The sequence below is a fragment of the Castor canadensis genome, chromosome 11, assembly GCF_047511655.1.
Source record: "Castor canadensis chromosome 11, mCasCan1.hap1v2, whole genome shotgun sequence".
Lineage (NCBI taxonomy): Eukaryota > Metazoa > Chordata > Mammalia > Rodentia > Castoridae > Castor > Castor canadensis.
In genome coordinates this window covers 73,493,793-73,515,832 of record NC_133396.1, presented here as the reverse complement: position 1 = coordinate 73,515,832, position 22,040 = coordinate 73,493,793, and the positions used below count along the sequence as shown (strand labels likewise).

The window sequence follows — 22,040 nt, the reverse complement described above, 5'->3', positions numbered from 1 at the left end:
TTGATCCTGCCTCACTGCTCACCTGCAACCTCCCCCAATACTTTTGAAAAAAATATGAAAATCAGTCAAATGTAATTAATTGGGCATTTGTTCTAAATTCACTGATGAGCATACAATGAGTTTTTTCTTATCTTCAAAAGTTATTAACTTAGTTGAGGGACATTGTGCACCAACATTGAAAGATTTTTCTTCAGCTTATTGAGTAGGTGTCTTATTACAGCATTCTAGTGAAATCTGATTAGCTAGGGCTACCATCCATTATAAACTACCAGAAGGAGAAAAATAAAAATGCCTATTTCTATAATCACATTTAAAAATGACTCATTGTAGTCTTTTGTGTATTGATTCTCTATAATATGAAAAAACTAAAAATAAACATCCTTAGATGAAAAAATATTTCAATCCAATCTCTTTTTGGAGTACCGAATGACCTCTGGGTTAAAGTATATGCTGACAGCAATTTGGTAGAGGATTTATTGAGTTAAAAAGTAATCAAAGATTGGAAGAGTAAAGGACACTTCTCAAACATTTAACAAACCACAGAGGGATTGAGAGCTGGTCTTACTGCTGCCTCCACAAGAGTTCAATGCTCAATCCGCTGTACAGTGTTTGAGAACTCTGCCTCAATAGAAAGACTTTGATGACACTGCTTCTTCTGTCCTAGCTCAGAATATACTCTGCAGTCCTATTGATTGGGTTATCTATTCAAGAATTTATTACAAATTCCTAGAATTCAATTGGATAAAAACCAATAGTTCTGGAAATATAAACAACCATTCCTAACCCTTCTAACATATCAGATTTACCAATCAAGACTAAGTATTTCTCACACCCAAGTTTCAAAAAAAAAAAAAAAAAAGGCCTATTTGCCTAGGCTTCAGAAGATATTATGAACAGAACCATTTAAGTTCTTATTCATTTTACACACATGCATACTAAAATAGAATCATTCTTGTGGATGAGATGACAAAAATCCGTGGGCTTTCTCAAAAAGAAAAGCATGGAATGCAAGTCAGAGTCTATCTCAATGCCAGGTATTTTTTCACAGGTTAATCCCTATTTACTAAGTGCAAGAATACTCGAAGACCCCATATGAGTATATGTGAGCAAAGCATGCTTCTTGTCCTCATTCATCAGTTCGAGAATTATTTTCCAATGTCTAGTTCTAGAAATGTATAAATTAACAGAAAAGACAGAACTCCTTGCTCTCAGGAACTTAACACTCTACTGAGCTGAACTTATATTTGTGATGTTAGAGACACAGGGACACATTAGCTCTTACCAGTTGAAGGTGCAATCTGTTTAGGCTCACATTCCTTGGTGTATGGTTCTATTCTTATACTTCCAAAGTCAACAAGGCCAGGATGAATCCTTTCCTAGCCATTTCTCTAATTCTATATCTTCTGCCTCCTCTCTCACTTAAAAGAACTCTTGTGATTATATTGAGGTCACCTGGATTATCCAGGGTAGCCATCCCCCAATTAAGGAGAATGAAACTACTAACTAAAGTTCATTCCTTGCAACAGACTTGATGTGCTACTGAGATCCTGAATACTTTTTGTCCTAGACACATTCACTCCTCACACCCCATGGTTGTTTAACTTGGAGCCAGGTAAATTAAAACTTGTATCCCTGGAGGGACATATTTTCATTCCAGGTTTGCATTTTCTCCTTAATCTTCCGGAGAGTTTTTTTTTTTTCTTTCTTTCTTTCTTATATTACAAAACAATAGGATTTGAAAAGCTGTGGTGACTCTTTAACAGAAAGAACAGAATTTGACATGCTTTCATCTGCATTTCATGGGTAAAAAATGTATGTCTTCAATCAGGGCTAGCTTGCTGTTAAGAAAAACTGATGGGTGCACTAATCATTAACTATAACTAAGGAGAAAAAACTGGCACACTTTTAATAAGTAAGGCCCAGGGTTACGATTTGGAAGTAGAAAAAGATTATAAAAAATGGTCAGACCAAAAAATGAGATGAGTTAAATTTAGGTGAGTAAATATTTAGATGTCTGTGGAAGATACAGGAAGAAAGAACTTTGACTTTTAGTGCTATAAAGTTAGCAATAATGAAAACAGCAACTCTGAACAGGTAAGTGGAACAAAACCAAATCAATGTGATTTTGAATCTTAATTCTGCTACTTTCTGTGTGAAGTCACATGGGGAAGTCAGTCAATGTCTCCAATCCTCAACTTACTTAATTGTATAATGGCAAAATAATAAGCTACATGCATAGGTACCATAAAATAAATATTAAGTATGACCTATGCAACAAAAATATTTACTCAAATGTCTGGCATGTAGTACTTTTTTAACAATTGCTAAAATTACAATGGCAATTATAAAAATAAGAACAGCAATTGTTATCATTTGCATCATTATGTTCAAAAGTCAATTTATTAGAGTGATGAATTTCGGAAAGTGACGAAGTTGCCAAGAAAGAACATTTCTGCTTCTAATCAGTAAGTTGCCTCTGTATGTCCTTTAATTACTCTTATGTAGCCAAAGGATAATAAATGATTTGAGGCAAAAAAATTCAATGTGCTGGAGGACATCATATTAAGTGAAATAAGCCAGGATCAGAAACACAAATGATACATGTTTCATGTTTTCTATCATACATGAAGATAGATACACAGATAAACATATATGCAAAAACAAGCACAATCATATACAAATTCAGATGTAGACCATGTTTGTAACAGTGGAACTACTTTATGGGACTTGGGGAAAGAGGGAAAGGAAAAGAAAATGATAGAGCATCAGTAATATTGCATAACATAATATGTGAAGGTAGAGGATATAAGGATGTGTACTGAAACTTGTTGAAAAGTGGGGGGTGGGAGGTAAAGGGGTAAGGGAGAATAATGGAAGGAGTTGAACACACTAAAGTAAAGCACACCCACAGTGGGCATACATTGAGACACCCTTTGAACATCAACTTAAATATTAAAAACAGAAACTAGGACTATAAAATAGGTACAATGTGTATGAGGGGGGAGTACTAGTGAGAAGGGGGAGAGTGAAGAAGGAGATTAAGGTGACAATATATGGTAGATGGGCTTCATACATCTATGTGAAGCAGAACTAAGAAATTGCAATTGCTTTAAGTGGGGTGGGGAGGGAGATGAGGGAAAGAGACCATGGGGGCAATGTAAATAATGTACAATACAAGTCTATTCAGAATTGTCACTATGAATCCTCCCTGTATAATGAATATATCCTAACAAAAATTTATTAAAAAAGAAAAATTCCATATGCAACACAGATATCAAACACAGAACATATTTTTCCTTATAAACATCTCTAGGAATAATCTTCCCATAGGCTTGCTCTACATTCATATTACCTAAAGGCCTTGTCTCTCTAAACATTTTACTGCAGTAATCTACTTATACACAGGCAAAGTATACAGCAGCAGGACACACAATAGCATAAGTATACTTTCTTTTCATGAGTAGATATACAGATAACAAACATCAATGGAAGACTATACACCAAATACACAGTGAACCTATATTTCACCAGGGTAGTGCTTTCCAATCTCAATTATGAAGAATCCTCATCTGTTACAGAAAAAGAGGGATGTTTATGGAAATATCATTAGATAGTAATGCCAATTGTTTTACATGCATTAATTTTGTCCCTCTGTAATTTGATAATTTAATGTTCTTTATTTTCCTTGAGAAAACTAGGTAGAGAAAATGAGTGCATTCTGTAAGGTCACATAGTTCAAAAGCACAAGTGATAAAATGATTATTACCCAGGCAGGGTAACATAGCAGAGCTTACTTACAGCTCAACTATTATTGCTGAATTCACTGATTGCCCACTACCATCTCAAAACTTTTCAGTGGAAATGCAAGCAACAAGATTTAGTTGTTTATTATTATAAATTTTTTTACACAGAACAGTTCTGACTCATTAGTAAAATAATGGTATCACCTTCCTGATGTTCTTAGAGAATATATTTCCTGATGATTATTTCTCCTCACATTTATCTTCAAGAATCTGGTAGGGGTGAGGTCACAAGGGAAAGAATGTTTACTGACAATCCACCATGTATGGATATCTTACCAATGAAATAGCTGAGAAGTTTAACATAATACATAATCTGGCCCAATAATGATAGTAGTAGACACAATAAAAATTTATTGCCCATCATAAGATAAAGTTCAAATATTTGAAAGCTAGCATTATTTTGACCGTTATGACCTCAATGTCCTTAGGTAGTAGAAATTCAAAATACTTTCTTACTATGGAATGGTGAAAAACACTAATTCAAAGTAGAAGCAGTAAGCATTGTGAAAGTTATATTATTAACTTAATAAAATTATATTAAATATTCATAGTATACATTTTTACAAAACTGTTACAAATGATCTATGATTTTGAGTAATGGCATCAGCTTCAGATGATTTTATTAAATCCAGGAATCAACAGATTATTTTAGTCTTGATACTTGTACACACACACACACACACACACACACACATATATCATACATATATCATGAAAGAGCTTAGGGATCTCAGCAATGTCCTTGCTTCTACACCACTCTCTACACAGGTGTGCAATTTCATCATTCGAAAAGACACACCTAGATTTTCTCTGAAAAGGAATTTAATCGATTCCAAGTCCAGGCCAACTGAATTTTAAAAAATTCAAAAACTATCAAATTGCCTATGAAATGAAGCAATATTTCAGAGTTCAGAATGGCAGTAAAGCTAAGAATTGGAATCAGGAAGATGAATTCAGGGACTCTTGAGTAATTTCTTTCTTCCTCCCCCCTTTCTTCCTTTTAGTCTTTTAACACATTTTTACTTGGAAATACAGCATTATTAGCATTGCTAGTAACTTGTATATGACTTTATTTGTATTGAAATATGGATTAAAACACAATACCTAGGATTACAGGCATAAGACACTTATACCCAGCCTCAACTTTTCACTAAAAACATTTACTAGAAATTATTGCCAAATATCTCCCAGACTAAATGTTGATTGCAAACACAGAGAAATGTGTCTTCTCTGAAAATTTAAAAAATAATAGTTTACCTCAAAGAATATCTACATTTAAATAATTTGTAATAATCATGAACTGTATAAGCAGAAGATTAAATAAAATGGAAACGTGATATTTTTGAGTTCCAGATATTAAAATCATAAAATAGTTTAGATAATATAGCATTTTTTTTAGTAAGCCTATCTTTTTTTTTAATAGCATATATTAATGTACAGGGGGTTTCCTTGTAATATTTCCATACAGATATATAATGTTCTTTAATCTTATTCACCTTCTGCTACTCTTCCTTATACCCCTGCCCTTTTTAATTTTCACAGTTTTAATGAGTTTTATTATTCTATATTTGTGCATGCATATAATCCATTTCTACATAGTAATCACCCTCTCCTTTCATCATTTTAATTTGCTTTGATGAGAATAACTATGTTGATGAGAATAACTATCAACTTAGTGAAATCATTTGACAGAAAACAATTTCAAAGGCCCTCAAAGGAAATATCCTAGAAAAACATTGAATAGGCAGGATTTCAGTTAAGAGGCAAGATAGTATTACCAAAATATATAATAAGCAAAACATATGCAGATTTATTCATATGTAAAATAAAATACAATTATTACCACTATAAGAAAATATTGGGGAGTTGAAGTCAAGTGCTCTGTTAAGATGTGTATAGTTTCATGCAGTTTAATTTTTAAGCATTTTACCTTAGTTAGTAATGGATTTCTTCTGATATCTTTGATATCTCTATATTGGCTTCCCAAATAACTTTCACTGTTTGAAAATCTTAAGTGTTCCTATGCTTTTGTACAACTAAAGCATGCTAATTATTTCTCAATATTTAACAAAACTATGGTCAAAATGAATCTGAAAATTCTAACTGATCTCTCTAAATTTGAACTATTTTTACAAAGTGATTCTCCTCCTTAGAAGATCCATTATTTTTCCCCTATGTTCTGTCAACAAACTCTTCCCATTCTTGAGAAGTCATTTAAGACTAACATCTCCTTGGCCAACTTAAAATTATTGCAAGCAATTTTAGCACTTTACATAACATTTATTTGTATTTTATTATTGACTATTGACTTGGATATCTTCCTCAAGGAAAAGAAAATACACTGAGAATAAAAATCATCCCATAATTTTACTGTTATATTCTTAGTAATCAGCACTCAGAAGGTGCTCAAAAAATAAATAAGATTTATTAAGCAATTTTCGCACTCAACCACTTTTAAGAACAGTACATAGAAAGTAGAAAAATACTTATGTATATAGAACACTCTTCTCCTTCATAAACTTAAACTTTCTAGTAATTGCCATAATAAAAGTCATCATTTAAGTGCTTTTCATTTGTCAAAGGACTATAGACTATAAATTTTAATGCTTACAAATATTATGTAAATTCAGAACCTTATATCTGATAACATTAAGGATTTAAGAAACTAATCAGTGGACCCTGGGTTTTTTAAATGTATTTAATTATATTAATAACTTTTATTATGTGTATTTAAAGTACTAAACATGATGTTTTAGGATATACATGGATAATAAAAACATGTCACTAGTAAAGAGAAATATCATATTCATCATCTCACATAACTACCCATTTTCTTTTGCTTTCCCAGCTATAATCTAGTCATATACATGAATTCCATACAGAGTACAATGTTGTTAACCGTAGTCTTCATGTTGTACTTCAGATCTGCAGACTTATTCATCCTGCATATTTGCTACTTCGCATCCTTTGACTCATATCACCACACTTTCTCCCCTCTCCCACCCATTGTATTCACTGCTTTGTGTGTATCAATGTACATTTAAGTTTTGTGCTTTAGATTTCACATTTAATTATGAAATATTTTTCTGTGTGTATCTGGCTTATTTCACCTCAGCATAATATCTTCCAGGCTTATTGTTGCTGTAAATGGCAAGACATCATTCTTTCCAAGGCTGAAAAAATTTTCATTTATGTATAAATATAATGATATTTTAACATATTATATGTAAATATATTATATATACTATTATATACTATATATAATTCTAGATAAATTATATATGTATATGAAATTTCCTAGGATCTTGAATCTAGGCTGCTTGACTCTATATTTTAGTTAATATGATATGCTCCTTCCATTCCCTGTGTACTCAGTATTTAAACTGATAATGTTTACAACAAAAATTATAATAATAAATTTTTGAAAAAATAAAGAAACAATGGTGGAGAAATGGCATGATATTGAAACAGAAGTCAACAGGAAAAGAATCTATAGCACATTTTTGAGGTGGTTGAAATATATTCTATATTTTAAAATATAAGAAATTTTATGTGATAAATTACCTTCCTATGGATGGAGAAAAATTAATTTTCAAAATTACATGATTTTCCTCCAACTTGGATTTTCTTATTTCATATGTAGGTAAGGAATTCACATCTTCTTCTGGGTCCCTGAGAGCAGAAAATTAAAGTACATATTTTAAAAGTTGTATGTATGTATGTGCATCTATCAGTCTATCTCCTTAATTTAATCTCATCCTACTAAACAACCAGAAAACTAATCCATTCTAGAAATGTCTTAAGATAAAATGGATTGATAACTTGCCATTAACAATAAAACATTGTGTTTGGTGTGGTGGCAGGATAATCATGGATTCAAGGTTAACCCAGGCAAAAGGTAGAGAGACCTTAACTTCAAAAACAAAATACAAACCAAAGGGATTGGGATAGGGTTTGGGGTGGTATCCCAAGTGTTAGAACACTTATCTAGCATGCACAAATTCAAGATTCCATAGATAGTACCACAACAACAAAAACAAAAAAACTTGTTAAAAATCTAAGCTCTAACTGGTGGAGGTTTATAAAACATGTCTTTTTCTTTCTATGAATATAAAAATATAATTATAAGCTGTTTATGATTCATTTCTAGCTACCTGATTTTAACATTAAAAAAGCTATTCATTAAATTTTTTTTTGGAAAATGTGAAAAATGCACAAATATTTGTTTTTTTCCAAAGATTCATAATTTCTAGAAACTGACAAAATAGGGGTGAATTCTTCATTGTACTTCAGGAAGTTTTTAGTTGGCATTCTTATTTTTCTTCTCAGTTGCCCTAATGATCATCAAAGGCTGTGTTCATCAAGCTTAAGATTGCAACTGGGTGCCTGAAGTGCAGCTTACTTAATTTATTTTCCATTTCTTAGAGATTTTCAGTAACCAATGTGGATTTAACATAAATGATACAGAATATTCCCTTTCCCTTTGAGAGTAGTTTGTCATGTAGCTAAATCTAAAGAAAGAGAAGAATGAGGTTATGCAATAAAAAATTTCTGTAGAAGGCAGAAATGCAATCATAGGCTAAAGTACATCTCAAAATAATAATATTTTAATAAAGAAAATGTACCCAATTGAAGCATTAAACCTAAGAGGCACATCTACTATATTACCTTTGCTAATTCACTTTTTATAGAGACTTCCATGAGATTCAAATTGGAAAGACACATTTGTGTAGGGCAGATAAATAAAATACAAGTAGTCATTCACAAAGACTGCACTTAGCAAGGATAGAAATGACCTCTCAATGACTTTAAATTTAGAAATCCGAAGAGAATTCAGGGCTTTTACCTTGGATTGAGATATTATCTCTTTTGTCTTTTTTTGGTCTCAAGATCTTGTTTTAGACTCAGTAAATTGAGTGGAATGCTCTATGTGACTACATCCAATAAATTCTATTTGAGCATTCTCAAAACATTCCGTTGGGAATGAAGACTTCAGAAGATAAATCCACTCATCTCCAAATAATTCAGCTCTGTGGTCATAATCCCTTGCACAAAATAAATAAGACCTTATATGTTCTTAAGTACAAACTGTTTCCAATGCTATAATTTTGGATACAAAATTATCCTGACACATTCTGACTGCTTGTATAAATAATTCTCAGAGAGCCCTTCCTCATGTGCCCACAAATTATTGATCTATTAAGAGCATGTCACATGCTACTCTTTATATTGGTTTTGCTTCAATACACTAAGTATTTTTATATCTTCTAAAGAGTTTGCTGCTTTGACCTGCACTACACAGGTATGTCATCACACTGATGGTGTATGTATAGTTTATACTTTCTGTTTAGGCTATTTGTGTCTATCCAAGAATAACAGAAACACCCCTTGGGAATTCTTATTCTCCTTACTTCACACAGTGACTTCAGATGAACTATGATTCAATCCAAGCTTAGTATTCATTCATTGCCTATTTCAGAAGATAAAATACAACATTTCATAGCACATTACAACTTGTCCTTCAAGAAATAACACCTAATATTTTTACTGATATTTATTCGTACTATAAATATCATGAAAAATTATGAGGAATTTATAGGTTTAGTTCATCAAATGCAATGGCTGAGCTCATATAGGTATAATGTCAGGATGATAGAAGACGATTATTGACTAATTCAAGGATAATCACAAAGGCAATGCTGGAAGCAGTTGTGCTGTGAGATAGGATTAGTATGTGGATAACAACTGAGTTCAGAAGATGACTACCATTCTTGTCTACAATTTGAAATAATTCAAATTCCTCCATTTCTTAAAAATTATACACCAAAATAGTCTTTTCCCTTTTTCTAACAAAAAAAGTTGTTCTGCTTAATTTCACTATTTTTAGTTTATTACTTTTAGAATTGTTTGCACAGATCCTATATAAAGAAGGACATTGGACTTCAGTGGAAAGAAGAAGAAACAGGAGAACTTAATTAAAAAGGTTAGCTGTCTGTGATGTCCAGACTTTAAGAATTTCAAACCAATATGATATAAAGTTCTGGCAAAAAGAGGAATGAACTTTCAGGCTATACATCTATTTCTGGCTGGATTGAGAATGTATTTCCTGCCACTGTTACTTAGATATAAGAGGCTCCTGAAGAATCTAGGTCTATAGGAATTAGTATGCATTTCTTATTAGGTTCATTGTCATTAGAATATATGACCTGGGACTTTTCATTCTTTACATATATAATCCACAGTGGTTTGTAAAGACTTGTCTCCATATATGAGACAAGATGCTTCATCGACTTCACATTTTGAAATGCAAATACATAAAAGAAAGTGTGTACATGTAGCCCACAAAAGAGAGAAATAGAGAAAGAAGGGACTTTCAGTAGATATATACCACTTAAATATGCATTGTATCTATAGAAACCAAAGGTGATTTCTTCTAAATATGGCCAATGAAAAGCATCTTGAGTGCAGCATTTGTTTTGTCATGAACTAAGGCAGGGTAAAGAGCAGTGATCTAGTTTTTCAAGAATAAATAGAGAATGCAAGGAAAATGTAGAGGCCAGGATTATCATTAGAATTTGACTAGAAATCACTGAGGCTTCCCATGAATGGGAAGGAGGAAAAACATGATGATAAACCCAATCAAAAGCATTTCTTCCATCACTCATTAGAGCTTACAGGGTCATTAGAACATAGGACTAATGCAGACAAGGAGGTATAATGACATTATTAGTGTCATCCAATAATCTACCAACATCCCTATATACTGAGCCACAGCTATATTCTGGTGGCAATGTGTTCTGCTAAAGGCATATTTCTTACTGAGAGATCACCAGTGAGTGTAAAAGTTTATCAGTTTAAACTCCCACAAAGAATCTTAGCAATGTTCCTTTGTTCTCAAGTCCTTTTAGATGTGATAAGAGTACAGTAGACAAAGAAGCCCTTGGAAAATGCACACCAAATTCTAGAATGGTAGACTGAAAATAAAAAAGGAGCTAGGTCACTAAGAACCGTACACATGCCTGGTTTTATTGAGATAGAAAAATGAATTTCCAGTTTTGCAAACCACAATGAAGTGTCTTTTCTTTTAAATAAAGTTATGTCTAATCTCACTGAGTTATTTGCTTCTCTTGAAAGTTTAGACAGCAAGGCAACGTTTGGACTCATAGCTCCAAACGATAAAGGGGCAGAGCCCTGGTGATGGTACTTCCCACTATGGACTAATGGGGCTTCACTATTCAGAGTCAATCAAATTTAAGATTTGTTTTAGTATTTCACTTTGTCCTACAACTCCAATGAAGAAGAATGCTACTTTAGAGAATATAAAGTTTTGATTTATAGATCTTGTATTCTGTGAGTGTGTGTGTGTGTCCATTTTGCATTTCCATTAATCATCAGATTTCAGATTTTTGGTTCACAGAATCAGAAACAAATAAGCAAGGCAATTTATTATTTTGTGTGGGGACCTGGGGTTTGAACGAAAGGCTTCACACTTGCACTCAATATCTTGAACCATACCTCCAGCGCATCTTGCTCTGGCTATTTCAGAGATGGGGTCTCTTCAACTATTTGCCTGTGCTGGCCTGGAACCATAATCCTCCCAGTCTTAGTCTGCCGAGTAGCTAGGATTACAGGCGTGAGTCACTGGTCACAGACTTAACTTCAATTTTTAAAAAATGCAGGTTTAATATTTTACTGAGAGAAAACTTATTTTATCTTCTCCTCTTATAGTGAAAAGAAAAATGGGACAAACTTTTTAAGAGCCAAGAAATGTTTTTTATGTAATGTCTCAAAAGTTCATAACCTAATTTATACTCTTTTTCCCACTGAATACACCATTCTTTATCCTTTCATATGTAAAATTTTTCCTCACCACCCCCACCACCTTGCAACAATACCTATTCCTTGATTACATTCATAAGATAAAAAGTAAATGTGATATTTTTCTTAAGGATAATTACACTGAAAGAGATATTGTCATCTCTCTTTCTCTGTCTCTTTCTCTCTCTCTTTTCTCTCTCTCACACACACACACTAGTATGCACATTATACATTTCAGAGTTTAATGCTAGGAACATTAGAATACTACGTGAGAAACATTTTCTGTAATATCACATAGTCTATCAGACATAACTGATTCTTATTTAGAATGGTTTATCTTTGCTATCCACAAAAAAAACCCCTTCATTTACTACATATTTTAATTAAAATGATACATGCAGGCTCTTACCAGAGAAATGCTTTGTTTTTAGTCAAATCCACAAATGATACATGCTGAATTCATGATTTATTAGGCTAGGAAAAAACTGTAGTGATGTAAGAATAGAATTGTCTTATAATTACTAATACAAAATTCACAAAATGAAGAGCCAAAAGGTTACTATCTTTTAGCATTCTTTAGCATGATTTAAAACATGGACACCATAATATTATACGCCAAAAATTCATCACGAATGCCAGCCTGATTAGTGGCTGAGTAAAACTGAGGAGTGTAGTTTGATGCTGCTGGAAGTCTGTCAGCAGTCTTGCTGCACATTAAATGACACAATTTGGTTTGATTAAGGTTTGACCATTAGTGCTATAATGATCATGGCGACTTATTCAAAATTAAACTCTTTGATTTTACACAGCTATGACTGAAATATGAATACAGTAGGACAAAAGAATTCAAGTGAAATTAGCTAACACAATATTTTGATTCTCCTTGTTTTATGCTTATGCTCTTCTATTTGTGTGTTACAATTATTTACATTTCCTTCTCTGTAAAAAGGAAGTTAATTACATATCATCAACCATTCAGTCACCTTATCCAGAAATTTCACCTATTTTGTCAATCCCTGCCACCTCTAACTTGTTACAATTTCCTGTGTATTCTACCTGATGTAACTCTCTCTCCAATTTGTCCCTATATGTCCATTTCCAGTGTCTACCTCAATTTAATGGGGTCAAACCACTCTGTTTAACATCTTCTGTCTAACCTTGTCTTTCTTTTGCTTTCTAGAACACAAACCTGAGCATATCCTCCTAATTCTGAAATCCTTCAATAGCTCCTCATTGCCTTTACAACAAAATGCAATTTCTTAAAATCCAAGTCACTTACAGACTCATTCCTGGCTGCTGATACTTTCTCACTTCTCTGTCATCATGTACCATTCTTTCATCAGATGCCCAGGTCCTCTATGACTCCTACTCTCAATTTGGCTAAATTGCATTTCTGTTGCAGAGTTTGTTAAGTTATTATCACTAAAGTTATAGTTTTCTATTTATTTGTCTTTCCTACTTCTTTCCTTTAGGGGTACGGTTTTGGGACTTTTAGCAATGTCAAATGTGTGTTACCAAAAGTGAAGAAGAAAGTGCTAATGATATTTAGTAGGTAGAAGCCAGAGATGCTGTTAAATATCTTTTTAAGATGTTTTTTGGGTATACATGCCAAATGAATGTACATAAAGATATGGTCTTTGCAGTATTAAAATTGAATAATAAAATAAAAAATTGGTCAAGGGCTTAAAATTTAATATTTCATGATTCATTCTTTCTGCTATTCCTAAGCAAATAATATGCCCTTTGCTTCAATGCCTTGCCACATTTTATGCATTCTTAATGTTCCACTAAATATTTTTTATTCTACCATTAAAATATATCACAAACCTGTTTCTTCTCCCTTCCCTCTCTGTCCTCTTACTTCACTCTTGAAATTTCTCATTCTAAAATCTTCTGGGATTTTTTTTAATCCTATTTAAACTCAAGTATCCCTTCCATCCATTTTAACAGGCGCCAATGATCACTAAACTAAAAAATAATATGTTCGTGATATTACTCCTTTCACCAAAATTTGGCAATTTGTCCCATTTCCCCTTAGAATGTCAAAAAGAAAAGTGAAGCTTCACACTTTGTTGATAGGAATGTAAATGAGTTCAGCCACTATGGATGTTCCCCCAAAAATATAAAAATAGATCTACCATATGGCTATAAATCTCACTCTTGGGTATGCATCCAAAGGAAATGAAATCAGCATTTTGAAGAGACATCTGTACTGCCAAGTTCATTAAAGCACTATTAAGAGTAACCAAAAAATGGAAGCAAGCTAAGTGTCCATCAAGTGATGAATGGTTAATAAATTGAAGCATATACACATAACAGACTACCTTTCATCCACGTACAAGATGAAATTCCAAGAATTACATCAACATGGATTAAACTGGAGGACATTTACTTTGACGAAATATGCCTGTCACAGAAATAATTACTGCATGATCTCACTCACATGTGGAGTCTAAGGAAGCTGATCTCACAGAAGTTAAGAGTAGAACAATGGTGACTGGGTTAGAGAGAGTAGCAGGGAAGAAGGAATGGAGGAAGATTGATCAGTAAGTTTTAAGTTATGCTTAGGTGGGAGAAATAAGTTCTGATGTTCTATTGCACAGTAGAGTGACTATAGATATCGATGATGTACTGTATACTTCAAAAAAGTAAAAGAAAAGATTTTGGTTGTTTTTATAGGGAGAAATGATAAATGTTTAAGCATGTATCAATATGGAATAAACACATGGATTGACACATATATAGCACCCCACAGAGACATACAATATATGTACTAAAATTTAAAAATAAATAAAGTTAGAAAACTTCAAAAAGTAGGTAATTTTTAAAACTTGATTATAAGACTTCACATATTATAGTTTCTGCTTACTTCTGCCTTGTCTATTTCATCACTTCTATGCTACTCATTCTAATTCTTCAGAGTTTGTGAATGAGAAATACTCAGTAATCCCTGAGGTCATAAATAATGATCTAATATTCTTTATTCTCAGTAGCCATTATTATAGAAATAGTGTTTATTTACCAAAATACTAAATTTACAGTACTTACACTGACCTATAGCCTATAGTAAATGTCCAAATACTGGAAAACACCAGGGAATAGCACTGGGTAGCATTCAAATAACAAAGAATATAGGCCTCCTAGTAAGGTAAATAACAATATACAGGACCATTAATACATTTATCAAAAATATAACTTATTTTATTCTAAAATTCGGTATCTTCTGGAGTACCACTCATAGGATTTGTATGTAGCATGTGAAGAAACTTCTTAGTAAGTATTTTCTCTGCAAGAATGTTCCACAATTAGAAATAGATAAGGCCACAAATACATTAGAGTGTGCCAAGAGTCAAAACTAATAAAGACACGAGACTCTGACATCTCTTTTCTACCTTCTTCTGTCCTGTACCTCAAGAGTGTTGATGTTAACCTTCCATTCTATGTCTTCCTGATTTCCCAACTGATTTTTCTCAAACAAAGATTCAGAAAAACATTAAATTTCCCAAGGAATTCTCTGGAAAGATTCCCCTATAGGAATAATAAAACACAAATTATTCCTTCTACAATTTACAGGTACCAAGTTGTTGCCACAATTGTAGACTTTTCCTTTGTTGCTCTTTCTGCCTGGGAAGCATGCATTTTAATCCTCAGAGGTGTCACTGGACTTATTCTTCTGGTTTCAGGTAGAATGTTTTTTCTTTAAAAACAGCAAACAGAACTGCCTTTCTAAGCCAAATCCTAAGTCATAATCACTTCAATCTGACTTTATTTGGCTGTATAGTTATCATTCATTTATGTCTTATTAGATATGTCTTATAAAATACAAGGTTTTATTTTACCTATATGATTGCTTATTCATATCTATTCAATTTATGGAATAAATTCAACATATTGGCCAGAGACCAGGCACAGTCATTGCCTCCTATAATTCCAGTGGAGATTTGGACAATTGCAATTTGAGGCCTGCTTAGGAAAAATAGTTAGCAAGATCTCATTTCCACTAAAAAACAGCTGGCCTGGTGGTGTGCACATTTATCCAGCTCCTTGGAAGGTGTAGTAAGAGGATTACAGTCTAGGCCAGTCAGGGCAAAAAAACCTGGGAGCCCTTCCTTTTAAAATTATTTTTTAAAAAATAATTTTAAAAAATATACAAATAACTAAAGCAAAACAGAGCTTGGAGGGTTATGGCTCATGTGGTAGAGTTCCTGTCAAGCAAGTGTGTGGCCCTAAGTTGAAACTCCAGTACTACTTAAAAAAAAAAATTAAAAAAAGCACATTTTCCAGAAAAAAAGTATTTCCTTTTAAATTCTAATTTCCATAAACCAAATCCTATTCTACTAATTTTATGAACCACTTTTTAAACAGTTACTGAGAGCTGATGCCAGGACTGCATACTTGCTAGGCAAGCACTGTACCATTCAAACTTTGGACCATGAGTTTCCTATTTATGCTTCCTGCGTCGCTGGCATGATTACCACACTACTTTTTCTTTTTCAAAACAGACCAACCCCACATCTCAGAGAAGGACTTTCAATGCCTGGAAGAAAATAGGTATGATAAAATTTGTGGGCTTGGGGTCATGTGATATTAGTACATATGGAGACTAAACTCACCATGGAGACAAAAACATTAATCATTACCACACAGTGGGGACCATCAGTATGTACTACATACTCTGAACTTCAGGGACCTCAATGCTGTCAAAGGGTGTTAAAACTGGGACTGAAGGACGGACTGCGGAAAGTCCCAAAAGGGCGTTAAGTGGTCAAGAAGACACTTCTCCTCCTTAGGAAATGCCTGTTTGCATTTGAAAGGCATCTCCTGCAATCAGGCAATGCAAATAGGCTATAAAACCCCACTCCCCACCCTGGCCCACGGGATCACCGGTTTCCGGGTCCCCCTGCATTCTCCAATATGCAGTCTTTCTCTTCTCTTTTCTCCAACTAAATTCTCTGCAAATAAAATCTTTCCGACTTCTGCTGTTGGAGTCTGCCTGTGCTTTCATTCTCAGAGCAGGCTCAAGAACCCTGAGCATCTGAAATTCCTGTGTGTGTCATCCGTGCATCAGTACTACATCATGACTTCACAAGAAAAGGACAATGGAAACTCCACAGTTGGTATTTCCTCCATTTCTACCCTGTGTACTTTTTTTCTTGCTTCATTTTAATCTGTAACTGCCCTTTTAACTAAACATGAGTATTAGTATAATAGCGTTGGTAAGTTACTTGAGTTTCTCTGGTAAATTATCAAGACTGAGAGTATTGTTAGTACATGGATTTACTAGTGGTACAGAAGTGCAAGTAGTCCTGTGGAAGACAGTGCTCTCTCTAATTCTTAGTTGTCTAAACTCTTCTTACCTCAGAATATGAAGATGGAGAATGCACTTTCCTGTGCGTACCTCAGGGAGAGTTGAGTGGCGAGGAAAAGCAAGGGAAAGCAATAGTAAACAGTAGGTAGTTAGAACCAGGAGAAAAGAGGAAATGTTTGTTTATTTATTTACTGAGTCAGTTTTGTTTTGTTTTTGGTGGTACTGAGATGTGAACTCAGGAACACATGCTTGCTAGGCAGGTGCTCTAAGACTTGAACTACTCTACCAGCCTGAAAACCAGAAATATTGAGCTTCAGATTGATAAAACAATAAAAAACAACAACATAGGGTAAGGAAGAAAACAAAAGGAAAGGGAAGGATCCCTCCATGTGGACTGCAAGCACAGGGTGTTAGGGATTGCTACTACACACCATACATTACACAGATGCTGTTGAAGGGGACCAAAACATTTTCCAGCTCACTGAATGATGAAGTGGAGAAATCCTCACTCGAGATGTCTTAGTCAAACCTCTCCACTGGCAAGAGCAAACAACACTGCATTTTTTGTATTTCCAAACTCTCAAAACTTCCCCACTCCCACTGGCCAAGCAATAGACCACCAGAATCAATGTGGACCCAACAGTGGACACAAGGATGAAAACAATGGGTGAGGTCTTTGAACCCTGGAAAGTGGGTGAAACCAGCTGTCTGTGAATAGGAACCAGGGTGCTAAGATAAAGATGAGTGAGGCTAGTGTACTAAAGGTGCCTTCACTAGCCAACACAAACTGTTTTCATTAGGCTGCTTTGTATAATTCCATAGGGCAAAAGAGTTTGATGGCCAGCCAATGAGAATTGGGAATTTCCCACTGAAACAGCACACACCATGCACCAATTGCAACCTTCCAACATTAAGGTACAAACTGCTACCTTAAGCCATAGGCTCCATTTTTTTTTCCTTTTTCTTTTATTATTCATATGTGCATACAAGGCTTGGTTCATTTCTCCCCCCTGCCCCCACCCCCTCCCTTACCACCCACTCCACCCCCTCCCTCTCACACCTCCTCAATACCCAGTAGAAACTATTTTGCCCTTATTTCTAATTTTGTTGTAGAGAGAGTATAAGCAATAACAGGAAGGAACAAGGGGTTTTGCTGGTTGAGATAAGGATAGCTATACAGGGAGTTGACTCACATTAATTTCCTGTGCATGTGTGTTACCTTCTAGGTTAATTCTTTTTGATTTAACCTTTTCTCTAGTACCTGGTCCCCTTTTCCTATTGGCCTCAGTTGCTTTTAAGGTATCTGCTTTCGTTTCTCTGCATTAAGGGCAACAAATGCTAGCTAGATTTTTAGGTGTCTTACCTATCCTCACCCCTCCCTTGTGTGCTCTCGCTTTTATCATGTGCTCAAAGTCCAATTCCATCGTTGTGTTTGCCCTTGATCTAATGTCCACATATGAGGGAGAACATATGATTTTTGGTCTTTTGGGCCAGGCTAACCTCACTCAGAATATGTTCTCCAATTCCATCCATTTACCAGCAAATGATGAGAGCAGTTTTAGGACAGTTCCTGCATACACTCTGGAATTCACTACCAGGAGGGAAAGTAGGTTGGGAGCCATACTACAAATAGACAATTCTGGTCTAACCAGTTTTCTAAGTTGTCCTCCCACTAAATTGACTGCAAAACAAGCCTGAAGGGATAGGAGAAATTCATCCTCTTTTCCTCAACAAGAAAAACCAACACTGAGTGGAGGTGTTTGTTATTATTATGTATCAGGAAGCAGGGCCAGAAAAGAAGCAAGCAAGTCTTTGTTCTGTGAGCTCACCCTTTGGATGTGAATCCTCTAATATGCTAATAAATATTACTTCCTGAAAAGCCTGGGTGTCCTGTTTCCCTGCTTGAATATCCTGCAACATTTCTTGCTGCTTTTGTTGTTTTGACTAGTTTGTCTTTTACTGTACTTATTTTATTGTTTTATGTTCTCTCCCATAATTATTCTGTTACTTCCTACACCTTCATCTCACACACTTTTCTTCTCTTTCTTCTCTAGCATCTCTCTTCTTTTCTTTCTCCATTTCTCCTTTTTATTGCTTGATTATTAACATCTCTAGCCTTAATAATTTTAAAATTCACAGTACATCGTTTGTATTCTACTTCCTTTCCTCTCTAACCTTACTGAGAATATAGTTCATGTTAATGTTTGTCTTGTACTACATTTAAATATCTGAAGTGTGGATGAATTGCTAAATTGTTGCTACTACCTGTTTTCTCTCCTTTGAGTAAAGTATGGACATTATCCCCCCATAAAGACTCTTTAAAGGAAGGGATTGAATGACCCAAAGTAAAGTATACTCACAGAAGGATATATTGAGAAATTCCTTTGAACATCAAATTAGATGTTAATAATGAAAAACAGGACTGTAAAACAGGTACAATGTGGGAGAAGTACTTTTGAGAGGGCGAGGGTGAATGAAGGAGATTAAAGTGAGGAAATATGGTTGATAGACTTCATATATATATGAAATAGAACAAAGAAATCTCTTGCAATTGCTTTAAGTGGGGTGAGGTTGGGGTGAAGGGGGAGAGAGGGTTGGGGTGATCTAACCAATGTACAATATAACCTTATTTGGAATTGACACAATGAGTCTCCCCTGTACAATCAATGTATCCTAATAAAAAAATTAAAAAGGAAAGGCTCCACTAAGAAGCATAAAAAGGAAAGAAAGAAGAAAGTAAGAATGTAAGGAAAAAAATAAGAAAAACTGAAAGAGGCATCCATCACATTGGACCCACAAGTTGCAACATAGAAAAATAAGAAATATGAAAAAGCAAGGTAATATGAATCCTCCAAAAGGTCACGGACCTTCATTAATGAAATCCAAAGATACTGAAATGCCAAAGAATTAAAAAAGTCTACTTTTAAAAATGATCTTTGACTTCAAAGAGGATTCAAACACTTGAATGCAGTAAGGAAGCCAATTAATGAACTAGATGAGAAAATAAGCAACATGGGTGAGAAATTAAGCAAAGGTATTGAAATTCTGAGAAAAAGATGAAAATGTTGATAATGTGAAAATCAATAAATAAAATAAAGCACATTGGAAAGCAACACCCATACACTAGAAGCACAGGAAGGAATAATCAAGGATTGAAGACTGGTTGAGAAAACACTGTATTTAGACAACAACAAAGAAAAAAATTAAAAAACAAGCATGAACAGAGGTTTCAAGAGCTCTGAGACACAATCAAGAGATCAAACCAAGAATCCATAGGGTTGAAGAAGGAGTTGAATTACAAACTAAAGGCACAGAAAATTTTTTAATGAAATAATAACAGAAAATTCCCAAACCTACAAAAATATATGGACTTTCAAGTACAGGAGGCAAATCAAACCAAAATAGATATGACCAGAAAAAAAACCTCTCTTAGTCACATTATTGTTAAAATGCTAAGACTATAGACTAAGATTACAGAACAACAAAAGAATACTGAAAGCAGAAAGAGGGAAAAAAAAAAACTTATCTGCAAAGATAAGACCATCAAAATCATATCAGGACACTCAGAAGAACTGTAAAACCAAGGAAAGCATGGAATGATGTATTTTAAGCTCTGAAAATCAACAACTGTCAAACAAAATTACTGTACCCAGCAAAATAAGTCTTTAAAATCAATGGAGAAATAAAAGCTTTTCAAGAGAAACAAAAAACAAAGTTTTCATGACCACTAAGCTAACATTGCAAAAGATACTTAAAGGAACCCTAGACATAAAAGAGGAAGAAAGACAGTCACAAACAGGAGGCACACCCCATGGCATGTTTGTGTGGAAAATATGCACACCTATTTGGATTAGCACATTAATAAATCTTTTATTAAAGAGAAAGGAGGACACACTTCAGGTCATAAAATGCTACATTTTAAAAACGTGGTGACACAATTGTCAAATTGTTCATCCCTTTTACTATGTAAGTGAAATCTAAATAGTAAACTTGCTTGATCTTACTATGCAAGCTGTTTTCAAAGGCAGTTTACATATTTAATAGATTTTAATTAACCAGTAATTCAAACTTTCTAAAGTGCCGTCCTTCAATGGTCTTTGTGACACTCTAATTAAACCACTAATATTCCCTGTAATTAGGGCAATAGCATAATTATTGTCTAAGCCAGAACATTTTTGATATGGAAAGTAGATACTGTTGATAATTTATACAATTAAAACAGGCAGAAACCTGGAGTATCTCAGCAAATGACAGCATATAGACATCATACATCTGACTTGCTGTGAAGGCAGATTATACTGGCAAAACCTTTAATACAAAGTGAAAAAAAAGACTGACAAAAGTGAGGTTTATCTTGAATAAATTTTGTAAAACATTCTAACATTGAACATTAAAATGTGAGAATGAGATATAGGCAAGGATCCTTTTATTAACATTTATTGTTTCTGGGTTATACAAATTATCTTAAAATTATGAATTCTCACACTTATTTGACACATATAATAAGAATGTTTTGCCTTGTTACAATCTTAAAAAGAAGTCAAAGTCAATGACATTAACAATTTTTATGAGACTCCATGTCATTTTGATTGGACATGTGACTTGGATTTCAATTGATTTTCAGCTTCTGTCTTGTTCTCAATTAAAACCAGGCAGTATAATGAAGTGTGTGATTTAAAAAAAATAATCTATGTTCTTTTCTCATATTATTTCAAGTGTACTCACAATCTAGAGAAGGAAACAGAGACATCAACAAATTGTAGTTTAATGTAGGGAACAAAAGAAAGACATCTCATTCTGGAAGAGTAGTTTGGAAAAGCGCCACAAAACACATGAAATCTATTTTTTCAATAAGTGAGAAGAGATGAAAGATATTTTAAGGAATGGAAAAATGTGTGAAAATCTTTAAGAGTATGGGGAATAACTCGTTCAGAGAATAATGAGCAACTACTTTTGATTCATATATAGAAACCATGGTGGCATGACGGAGATAAGTAAGAAACCAAAGAAGAGAAGGCTATAAAAAGGGACTGAACAGACAATTCTCAAAAGAAGTACAAATGGCCAATAAACATAGGAAGAAATGAAAATCAAAAAGACACTGAGATTCT

The 22,040-nt window shown here is 33.9% G+C and overlaps 1 protein-coding gene across 4 annotated transcripts in view; it reads right to left on the bottom strand.

Annotated features, from left to right (window-relative positions):
* Positions 1–22,040, bottom strand: part of Brinp3 (BMP/retinoic acid inducible neural specific 3) — a 425,930-nt gene that overhangs the window by 292,185 nt on the left and 111,705 nt on the right. For 3 of the 4 annotated variants that reach the window (XM_074047228.1, XM_074047229.1, XM_074047227.1), the window contains exon 3: positions 7,368–7,475. The exons of the other annotated variant lie outside the window; for it this stretch is intronic. In XM_074047228.1, coding sequence (XP_073903329.1) covers positions 7,368–7,475 — 108 coding nt within the window. The remainder of the gene's footprint in view (positions 1–7,367; positions 7,476–22,040) is intronic. 4 annotated transcript variants of the gene reach the window in all.